Raw genomic sequence first — 12,312 nt, forward strand, 5'->3', positions numbered from 1 at the left:
AGAAATCTTGCGGGGGTCTCAGCTCTCTAGGATGTACCATTCCCGAGATATTCCCAAAAATTACCTGCATTATCCAATACGCCAGCCTAACTGCCATCCATACGGTCACATGTCCCTTATCAGCCAATAGAAGCTTGCAGGTCCTACTCCAGGTTGCCATAACAAATGATCACAGATTTTAGCAGTTCGCAGGTCCTGAAATATTCAGTCATATGACGTATGACGGCACAACTACACTGCTACATGCCCAGGGGGGCAGGGGCCACTATTAAATGGAAGGGGCGCTGTGGAGTTCACTGTTAAAGGGGCAGGCACCGTGGAGGTCACTGTTAAAGGGGCGGTCACCGCGAAAGGGGTGGCCACTGTAAAAGTAACTGTTAAAGGGGCGGCCACTGTGAAAGTCACTGTTAAAGGGGTGGTCACTGTTAACTCCTTAAGGAAACAGACTTATTTCACCTTAAGGTCCAGGCCATTTTTTGCTAATCTGACCAGCGTCACTTTAAGTGGTAATAACTTTAAAACGCTTTCACTTATCCAAGCCATTCTGAGACACATATTGTACTTCGTGACAGTGGTAAAATGAAGTATAAAAAAATCTTTTTTATTTATAAAAAAACAAATTTACCAAAAATGTTGAAAAAAATTGCACAATTTCCAAGTTTCAATTTCTCTGCTTCTATAATACATAGTTATACCTACAAAAATAGTTATTACTTTACATTCCCCATATGTCTACTTTATGTTTGGATCATTTTGGGAATTACATTTTATTTTTTGCGGATGTTATAAGGCTTAGAAGTTTAGAAGCAAATCTTGACATTTTTCAGAAATTTTCAAAAACACAATTTTTTGTGACCAGTTCAGGTCTGAAGTCACTTTGTGAGGCTTATATAATAGAAACCACCCCAAATGACCCCATTCTAGAAACTACACCCCTCAAGGTATCCAAAACTGATTTTACAAAGGTTGTTAACCCTTTAGGTGGTGCACAAGAGTTATTGGCAAATGGAGATGGAATTTGAGAATTATATTTTTTGGGGAAAGTTTCCATTTTAATTATTTTATATCCAGTAACAAATCAATGGTTAACAGCCAAACAAAATGCTATATTTTTTGCCCCGATTCTGTAGTCTGGAGAAACACCCCATACGTGGCCGTAAACTATTGTACTGGCACACGGTAGGGCGTAGAGGGAAAGGTGTGCTGTGTGGTTTTTGGAAGGCAGATTTTGCTGGACTGGTTTATTTACACTATGTCCAATTTGAAGCCCCCCGATGCACCCCTAGAGTAGAAACTCCATAAAAGTGACCCCATTTTGGAAAATTTGGGATAAGGTGGCAGTTTTGCTGGGACTATTTTTAGGGTACATATGATTTTTGGTTTATCTATATTACATTGTTGTGAGGCAAGGTTAACAGAAATAGAAATTCTGAAATGTAATCTCCATTTGCCAATAACTCTTGTGGAAAACCTAAAGGGTTAACAACGTTTGTAAAATCAGTTTTGGATACCTTGAGGGGTGTAGTTTCTTAGATGGGGTCGCTTTTATGAAGTTTCTACTTTAGGGGTGCATCAGGGGGCTTCAAATGTGACATGGTGCCCCAAAAAAAAAAAAGGCAATCAAAATCTGCCTTCCAGAAACCATACGGCGTTCCTTTCCTTCTGTGTCCTGCCGTTTGGTCATACAGCAGTTTATGACCACATATGGGATGTTTCTGTAAACTGCGGTATGAGGGTAATAAATATTACGTTTTGTCTGGCTGTTAACCCTTACTTTGTTATTGGAAAAAAAAAAATATTAAAATTGAAAATATAAATAAAAATGGTGCCCAAAAAGCTATTTTTGGGCACCATTTTTATTTATATTTTTTTACCGTGTTCTTACGGACCCGGTGATACCCAATATGTCTACTTTTTTTTTTTATGTTTTACACTATATTATCTTTTTATAAACAAAAAAAACAACATTTTAGTATCTCCATAGTCAGTAATTTTTGTTTTTGCTTTTAGCCGATTATCTTAGGTAGGGGCTAATTTTTTGCGGGATGAGAGGACGGTTTTATTTGCACTATTTTGGGGGGCATATGACTTTTTGATCGCTTGCTATTACAATTTTTGTGATGTAAGGTGACAAAAAAAAGTTTTTAAATATTTATATTTATAAATATTTTTTGACCGTGTTCATCTGAGGGGTTGGGGTGGTATTTTTATAGAGCAGATTATTACGGACGCGGCAATACCTAATATGTCTACTTTTTTATTTTATTTTAGTTTTACTAATATTTTAGAAAAAAATCTGAGAACCATTTTTTATCCGATTGTCAGTGGCTAAATTGGGATATAAATTTAGTACTCCATGAAGCAATCGTCAATGCAGAGGCCCAGATGATCGGGGCACGTGTCAAACTGAGTAGTGGTGTCCTTCCGTATCACCCTCCTGCGACACACTCTGTACTTTTTTGGGGTCTGTCCGTATGGGGGAGCACACCTGGAAAGTGTTGGCCAGAGACGATCCGGGCGTCTCCAGTTCCCGAGGTACTCCGGCCTGCTCTTCCCCGATCTGAAAAGATCAGGTCCTTGAGGACTGCCTCATAGAAGGAATTTCCCTGTGTTGCCAGCGCTCCAGGCCAGTACAAAAGAGTTGTACAACATTATTATTACATACTATAAGTTACTTTAGTTGCCCACCTCAAACTCTACTATGTCTTTAATGATGCACAAAATATAATTTGGAGGTAGTGTATAAGGTGATACTTGCCACAACAGACTGCAACAGTAAGAACACCTCCTCCGTCAAATAATTCACTGTGGGAAACAAAGAGAAGAAAAAACACAAGTGATATCCCATTCTGCCAATGGAGAGAATTAGTTATACATTATCACAATATGAGACAATTTCATTACTTGTGATTCACAAGTGCAATAAAGTCCTTAAGTATTTAGCATGATAAACCAATACTTCAAATAATAAACTACATCCCAAAAACCACAAGAACTACTGTACTAAAATCTTCTGTCCTTCCATAACTTACTGATGACATAATGGCTGCTAGTGCCAACGCCATAATTACAAGAGCGCTGACCGCTAAGGAGGAAGCCACTATATGACTTGTCTTACAGAAGTAATTCCCCACAAGCTAAGAAACAAATGACTAAAGTTGCATCCACTGGTGGTGAATTCAGACCCACACTAATAGACTATATAATAGCATACTGTACGCATTTCAGATATTCCACCAGTTAGGAAGAATAATTGTGAAATGCTTTACTTGCAGTAATGAGCTATTGTAGGGACTCCCAACCTCTCCTACTTCCCAATCTGCAGTAACACACCACCAGAGATCTCAAAGAAAAGGGCCACAGTGTGGCTCCGTTCATTCCAGAGGATTTTACATGTATTTTCTCACATTACTGTCTCTATAACCGTTAAATTCAGTTGATATAATCTCATGGGGGCATACCAGTAAGGTGACCAGTGAGCGCCCAGTGTACTCCAATGCTGCTGCGTTCTTGCTGAAATGAGCCTATGCTGCTACCGTATATATTTGTCTGTGACCTAGGACTCTTGATGATGTGTAACTACTTGGAGAATCCTGTAACACCAATGATGATAGTGTGGTGTGCAGTGTGGACAATGGCTTCACCATGATGTCTTTATCAGTTCTTAGCAGATTCACTCTGTGATGGTGGCTCCCACCAATCTTTTCCCATAGTAAGACTGCTGCAGCCAATCACTGGCCTCAATGATCATGCTATCATGTATGGCATGTGGCTGGCTGCAGTAGTCAAGTGGATGTACAGCATGTCTACCATCAAGGAGACCAATGATTGGCTACAGCAGTAAAATGGATGTACAGCATGTCTACCTTCAAGGAGACCAGTGATTGGCTGTAGCAGTGAAGTGGATGTTCGGCAAGGAAATAACCAAAGACTGGCGGGGGATTGAACAGGTGAATAATTTCTTCAACTCCCAGACAACAATACCACCATATGAACTCAACCACATTAGTAGATTATATAACTATTAACAGTACAATAGGCCATTGGAACACATCATTAAAGGGGGTTAATGCATTATTTTTACCATGGATTTGTCTCTGCATAATATCAGTGAATCAACCATCATATTGATATTTGCAAGTGAAAAATTGAATGCAAGATTTTATACCGTGGCTGTGGCTGTCAAAAGCTTCCCAGTCATACTTCTCTAGAGTCTGTGCATGTTCAGGCAATAGCTTTTGAGGGGGAGGCTGAAACAAGATACGGCAATATATCAGCACATACTGCTATTGAGACTGGTCAACCTACCATCATACATGGGCTTACTGCACAATACAGGAACACTTTTCATGAGCAAAGTTCACTGGTAGACTTGCATGATTGCCTTAACCAGGAGGCCATTTCCTAAGGGAACCCAAATTAGTATCATTCAAACTAATAATCAAAGCTCTGCTCTGCCCCCGACCCATTTTCTGCATCCTAATAATGTGCTCAGTCTTTTATAAGCTCTGCTATGTGTACTCCAGAAGGAGCCTTATTAGCTCTTAGGCCTCTTTCACACGTGCGTCATGATTTTTGCACGGATAAGATTCGGGTGCGTTGCGGGAAAATGCGCGATTTTTCCGCGCAAGTGCAAAACATTGTAATGCGTTTTGCACGCGCGTGAGAAAAATCGGCATGTTTGGTACCCAAACCCGAACTTCTTCACAGAAGTTTAGGTTTGGGTTAGGTGCTCTGTAGATTGTATTATTTTCCCTTATAACATGGTTATAAGGGAAAATAATAGCATTCCTAATACAGAATGCATAGTACAATAAGGCTGGAGGGGTTAAAAAAATAAAATAAAATTTAACTCACCTTAATCCACTTGATCGCGCAGCCCGGCTTCTCTTCTGTCTTCTTTGCTGTGCACAGGAATAGGACCTTTGATGACGTCACTGTGCTCATCACATGGTCCAATCACATGGTGCATCACCATGGTGAGGGACCATGTGACTGGACCATGTGGTGTGACGTCACCACAGGTCCTTAGCCAGCAGCTCAACATTACAGAATAAGACAGAGATCCGCAACTACGAATCAAGTGGACTCGGTGAGTTAATTTTTATTTTATTTTTAACTCCTCCATCACTATTTTACTTTGCATTATGTATTCAGAATGCTATTATTTTCCCTTATAACCATGTTATAAAGGGAAAACAATACAGATCGGGTCCCCAGCAAAAATCACAGCTCATGTGCACAGCCCCATAGAAATGAATGGGTCCGGATTCAGTGCGGGTGCAACGCGTTCACTTCACGCATTACACCCGCGCAGAATACTTGCCCGTGTGAAAGGGGCCTTAGAGTTGCTTTTTAAGCCAACAGATCAAGCAGGGAGTCTTGTGGTAACAATGGCCAAACATTCATTTCTCCAATAAAGGTGTATTCACATTCAGTGAGAAACATGTATCACTAGTGGATGAGTGATAAATAGCAGATCTGGTAGATGATGGCTCCCATAGAGTTTGCATCAAGTAGCAAGGTGAATATGTACATGAAAAAGTAGATGCAGAAAGAAGCAAGGTAAAACATGGACTTCAGGGAAGAGTAGCTGGCTTGTACTTGGGTTTCCATATATACCAATCTAGCTGGAAGCCCGAGAACCAACTGCATCACAGGATATGAAATATTTAGCAAACAAGTGCAGCACATGAGGAGATCTATAAAGTCTTCCTGCAGGCCACTCACATATTCTTACTGCAAACAAAGGACCAGCTCTTTCGGACATTAAAGAGGTTTTCCTGGAATGTAATATTGATGGCCTATCTACAGGACAGGCCATAAATATCTGGTGGGCAGGGGTCCAATACCCCCCATACCTGCCGCTCAGCTATTCTGCACTACAAAATAGACAGAGATGTGTAGTTCTGGTGCCGGAGCTACATCAGAACAGCTGACTGGCAGGGGTGTCAGATCCCTTCCAATTAGATTCGGAGAGATTAGCATCAGGATATCAATATTAAAATCCCATAAAAAAATCCTTACGGAAGCAGTGGATTTTTAATTTGTTTTCCTATGTTTGCATTCTGAAAGCCTTAATCTGTAGAATCCCAGCACCGTACATGTACACTGCTCTGATCAGGCAGGAGTTGCGCCCGCTCGATCAGTGGCGGGGTTCTAACTATTCCCGACAGCAGAGCCAGCATCGGTCAATGCTACCTGCCGCATGCATGGGGTTTGTGGAGGGTACTGGCTCCCTCCCCCACCCCATCAGGGCCCCAAGCACACAGGCATCGGGGCTTGCCTCCTACGGAAGCCTATGAGGCTGGGTCTCATAGGCAGGCTGTCAGTGTATTACTGACAGTCAATGCATTACAATACAGAAGGGGGGGGGGGGGGGGGAGTAAAAACAAAAAAGGGTTTTTCATTAAAAAAAAGTTTCAAATAAAAAAGAAAAAACAACCCTTTGCCATACTACATACATATAAAATAGAAAGAAAAAAAAAGAAGACACATAGTCTATACCCTAGGGTGAATGTCATACACAAATTATATAAAAACTGCCAAAACAGATATTTTTGGTCACCTTGCCCCAAAAAGTGTAATACTAAAACAGTCAAAAAAATCATATGTGCCCAAAAATATGGCTTTCAGAAAATACACAAAAACATGATTTCTTTTTCAAAAATGCTTTTATTGTGTAAAACTGAAATAAATCTAAAAAAGTAGACATATTAGGTATTGTTGCATCCATTACGACCTGCTCTAGAAAAATGCTACATGATCTACCCCTCACGTGAATGCCATAAAAAAAGTGTCAAAACAGACATTTTTTTCGTCATCTTGCCCCAAAAAGTGTAATATTAAACAATCAAAAAATCATATGTACCACAAAATAGTACCAATAAAACTGGCACCTTATCCTATGGTTTCCAAAATGGGGTTCACTTTTTGGGAGTTTCTACGGTAAGGGTGCATGAGGGGGGGGGGTCATCAAATGCGACATGGCAACTTAAACTGATCCCAGTGAAATCTGTCCTCCAAAAACCATATGGTGCGCTCTCTCCCTATTGAGCCCTGCGTTGCACACACACAGAAGTTTGTGACCACATGTGGGGTGTTTATGTGAACTGCAGAATCGGGGTAATAAATATTGAGTTTTGTTTGGCTCTTAAACCTTGCTGTGTTACAGGAAAATGAAAAATTGACAGAAAAATGTGAAATTTTCAAATTTAGCTATTGATGACCTATCCTTACCAATATGTGATAGGTGGGCATCTGATTCCCCCACTGATCAGCTATTTGAAGGGGAGGTGGAGCTCAGACAAACGTTGCGCAAAGCTAATGTGTCCATTAATAAGAAACTGAACAACACTGGTGAAAAGGCTGCAATAAAGGCCTCAGCAGTACTGACCTAGCACATCTGGTGCTGCTGCTATGGTTCTCCGGGCTAGGCTCTGTTTAGCTGACTGCAGAAGTGTCATCAAGTCAACTGCTGTAGCCAAGGACTGGCCTCAGTAGCGTACCAAAGAGGTCAGTGGAAAAATAAGGACGTATGCATAAACACACTAAAATCTACAGATGTGCGCTGTCCACAGAGAACATGGACAGCAGTGCAGCACACATCCATGATTTATAGACGTATGAACACATCCCAAGATAAATATTGTTTGTTTGCTTTTTTCAATTATTCCTTAGAATTATTCTTCTGTAAGGCTTCGTTCACATCACTGTTCAGACTTTCTGTTCTCCTGCTTCGTTTAGGAGCAGGAGAACGGAAAGGACGGATTCGGCATATAACTGAGCCAAACAGAACCTAAGGACCCCACAAACTATAATGGGGTCTGTTAGGTTTCCACTCAGAACATGAGACAAATGTTGTGCATGCAGGACTTTTGTATCCGCTTCAAAAATCTTCCTCTGAGCGGAACGGACCCTATTTTAGTCTATGGGGTCCTTAGGTTCCATTCGGCTCAGTTTTGTGCTGAATCCGTCCTTTCCGTTCTCCTGCTCCTAAATGAAGCAGGAGAACGGAAAGGCTGAACGGTGATGTGAACGCAGCCTAAAGTGTGTTTCCTTTACCGGCATGAATAATGCACTGTAATACTTTAGGATGGCAGTGTAACATTGCCAGTCAGTGTTTCACTGAACAATAATCTATCAGACTCTGACTCCTGCTGTGACAACCTGTCCATGGACTTAGGGAGGGACCCCCTCTATAAAACCACACATATTACCCATAGCATCCGTGGGGTTTAAAGGCCGGAATTTGAATGCAGAAATTAGTGTAATAAAACAAATTTCACGAGCGCAAGACTTTCGGATCAACTATTAAAGAGGTTCTTCTAGCTACAAATATTGAGGACCTATACTCGCAACAGGTCACAAATATCAGACTGGTGGGGGTCCAACACCCTCACAATCAACTGAAGCCAACAGTACATAGAGTGGAAGCAAAAGGCTCGGTATACTGTGCAGTTTCCAGTGCTGGCATACTGTCGCTCAGCGGCCACTACCCAGTCTTCACAGCTGTCTGGTATCTGATGCTGCAGCAGCCCAAAACAGCTGAAATGTGGGGGTCCTGGGGATCAGACCCCCAAGAAATGCAATATCTAGAGAATAAGACATCAATATCTGTAGCTCAGAGAATATATGCTATTATTGACCTGTCATAATTTACTTGTTAGGTGGAGGCGTTTGAGGAAGATGGCCCAAAGTAAAATGCTAATTCATTTTTTTCCTTAGGGGAGTATCAAGAATTTTTCTTTATTGAGTCTTGCCGTTCTGATCTTGTGAAGTTCAAGATCATCATGAAGAGAAGTGCAAGTGTTTTAGATTTACAGATGTCAGACATATGTATGTGATGCATAAAGTGAAATGGGCCACATGAACGGCCTTGCTCAATATGTACAGGATGGTGACAGATTCAACAATCTTCAGATATTTGATATGAGGGAGCTCACCTGCAGCAGCATGAGGAGAAGCACCCGGGAGACTTCACACTTTACAATTATGTCCAAAAATGCTCCTGGAACAAACAGAAAAAAGGCTTTTATCATTAAATTGGAAAATCTGAGATGCAGCCAGTAGGTACAGATCTGCTGACAGGTGACCTTTAATGATCTTGAAGGCTGCACTTACACTGCGCGGGCGAGCACACAATTATCAAGATGGAAGTGTTCCCGCCTGGTAACTGCCTGGTCCTCAGTGGAAGTTAAGAGCTGCATTTACATGCATCGCTCACCTCCATGCTATGAGGACGAGTGGTGGCTTCTGCTCATACAAATTCATGGTTTCTGGGCAGCAGAGGGCTGTTCACAACATTTCACCTGATAAATGAGCATTTTGCTTGTTCACCAGTTGATCTGCGGCACCTTTACACTGCACCGTCACACAAGCCTCTTATCTGGAACGAGAATCGGTTCCCAATAATGTGACAGAATACTGGACCATGTAAACCCATCTTTAGGTAAAGGAACAGTAGCTGACAACATAGAGTCCATATAGGCCAAACCTGGATACTGCAGGGATAATGCCACAAAGGAGGATGAGTTGTCATGTTAGAAATAGAGAATTAAACGGTAACGACTTGTGTATCTGGAGAGTCTGCTTTAAACAATTGTTAATTTATTACAAATAATTCATATAGCATAACAATAGTTCATAATTGATAAAAATTCATGAATACTAATGTAAATTCCATCCATAAAAAACATACAATAAAATAAAATATTACACCGCTAAAATGGTGGCGTCCCACCTGTTTGAAGCTGTACTATTCCCTTACCTCCGAATCGATGGGCGGCTTACTCCTCTGACCTCCGCTGCTTCAGCATCCCTCTTGCTCCAGTCCTGGCTCGCTCCAGTCAAGTGGGAGTAAAGCGGACAGACTCCAAGTGGTTTATGAAACAGTTGTTCGTGAGAGGACAGATCGGTCTCCCAATAGGCAGGCGACACGTAAAAACAATGGTGTTGCAAAGTCCAGATTTCTCCCAGTGGGGAAGAAGTCAGTTACCTATAGGACTTCGAAACACGTCTGGAGCACGAGGGACGCTGAAGCAGTGGAGGTCAGAGGAGTAAGCCGCCCATCGATTCGGAGGTAAGGGAATAATACAGCTCCAAACAGGTGGGACCCCACTGCTAAGCATCGCAGTTGATCCGTGAATATAGAACTACATCATACACAGAGACGATAATGACATTATGAACAACAATACGCATGGTGCGGCTACATCCATCACTCATTATTAAAACGGACTATTTGAACTTAACCCTATGAGAAGCTGGCCATTTGATAGAGATGCAATATTCACCATTGAAAAACCCTGTATACTGAAGATATTCGTGGTGGGTACTAGTTAGTGTTGATAGCCTTATGACATTTTAATTATATATTGGATTCCAAATTACATCATTTTAGCGGTGTAATATTTTATTTTATTGTATGTTTTTTATGGATGGAATTTATATTAGTATTCATGAATTGTTATCATTTATGAACTATTGTTATGATATGAATTATTTGTAATAAATTAACAATTGTTTAAAGCAGACTCCAGATACATAAGGGCCATATCACAAGTTGTTATCATTTTAAATCATTTGTTTGGAGTTAACACCTTCTGAATATTGAGCACCATTCCAACCTACCTGAAGGTAGAGCCACCTCATTTAACTACTGATCTAGAGAATTAAACGGGTCTTCCAGGGTCCCGATACTGATGATCTATCCTCAGGATACAGACCACAGTTTTCAGTAGAATTGTAACTTGTTAATCTAATGTAAATCTTTTCTTCTATACAATGAACAGCCCTACTAAGTGACAACTATAGCTGCATGCACACTTATGCAGGAAAAACGGCCCACCATGAACTCGAGGTCTTATTGCTGGATGCCCCAGAGGCCATTCTGTAAAGTCAGCCTAACTTGTTGGTTCTCTGTATTCTAGCAGGGTTCTTGTGACATCCTTACCTACTGGTACATTGTTTCCTGGTGTGTGAAGACCCTTCTCTTGCGCTAGAAGTTGCATCTCTGTGAACACAGCCAGAGCGCCATCATAATCTCCTGCACAAAAGATGGGTGACATACAGCACAATTTAGTAGAGGAAAATAAGCTGACTAATCAATGTAAAGAAACCTCAGTACATACAGTTATAGAGCGTGGGACGTATGCTTTTTTAGTCAGGATTGTTCACCAATGGCTTGAGGAATCATCAAGTGTCAACAATCACTGGTTTATAAGATATCATGATCCTTACTGCTGGATCAGAAGCTCACCGTTGCCTAGTGGTGGTTCTCACAAGAGGGATGCACTGGACAGAAATAGCTACAAGTAACATTTACCGATCATTCCACCAGTGACAACCATTTTTATGGCAGAACCATCAAAGTCAGTAAGCAACATTTCATTGTCCCTGCATTCACATTGGGAAATTATCTGTGTGATTCATTTTTATTCGCTGATTGAAATACAAGTGGTTTCATTTATTGAGAATATGCAAAGATCTTGAAAATATTAAGAAAATGAAACAATGTACACCTGAAAGCATTACCTTCATTATACAAGACTAGGATTAAATGGGCCATCTGGAGGACTTTGGGTCCATTCACTCGTCCGTATGAATGAGTCCGCATCCGTTACGCAATTTCCACAAAAAAGATAGAGCATGTCCTATTCTTGTCCGCAGCCACGGACAAGAATAGGCATTTCTATCACAGGGCCAGGCATGTGCAGGGCGCAAAATGTGGAACACACATGGCCAGTGTCTGTGTCTTGCAGACCACAAAACACTTGCGGACGTGTGAATGGACCCTTAAGGAGCCGTTGTATTACATGAATGGTCATTCATCCGAAGACCAGTGTTGGAGAAATGCCAGGCTACAGGTTCCTACAACATATCGGCCATTTGCTGGGGTGCCAAGAGACATCCCCTTATTTTTGTCTTTATTCCTCATTGTATTGCAAAAGCCATAACTTCTCTTTAAATTTTCCATCAATGTTGTAGTATAAAGGGCTTGTTTTTTTTCATGAAAGAAGTTGTATTTTTCACAGGCACCAGGCACAGATGGACATTGATGAACCTCACACAAACCAACCAATATTGCACCATTACAGTCACCACATAAGACTGATGACAAGATACCCAACAGTGGAAATCCGTAGCTGAAGTGGCCACCCCCGCACTCTCCTATACGTGTGGTCAGACACACTGAGTCTACAAGACTTGGTGAGCTGGACTGGTTTCCTTTTCTTATTTTACTATTGCACTGATGACTAGTAACATCCAATCCGTAACACTAGGAGGAAAAGCTAAAATAAGCCACATGCT

The 12,312-nt window shown here is 41.2% G+C and overlaps 1 protein-coding gene across 1 annotated transcript in view; it reads right to left on the reverse strand.

Moving 5' to 3' along the window:
- Nucleotides 1-12,312, reverse strand: part of LOC122943211 (40-kDa huntingtin-associated protein-like) — a 59,738-nt gene that overhangs the window by 5,187 nt on the left and 42,239 nt on the right. Inside the window, exons 7-10 of the mRNA XM_044300781.1 lie at nt 10,955-11,047; nt 8,946-9,010; nt 4,169-4,250; nt 2,759-2,805 (exon numbers count right to left, since the gene is read on the reverse strand). Of these exons, the coding sequence (XP_044156716.1) occupies nt 2,759-2,805; nt 4,169-4,250; nt 8,946-9,010; nt 10,955-11,047 (287 nt within the window). The remainder of the gene's footprint in view (nt 1-2,758; nt 2,806-4,168; nt 4,251-8,945; nt 9,011-10,954; nt 11,048-12,312) is intronic.

Source organism: Bufo gargarizans, chromosome 7 (genome assembly GCF_014858855.1).
Source record: "Bufo gargarizans isolate SCDJY-AF-19 chromosome 7, ASM1485885v1, whole genome shotgun sequence".
Lineage (NCBI taxonomy): Eukaryota > Metazoa > Chordata > Amphibia > Anura > Bufonidae > Bufo > Bufo gargarizans.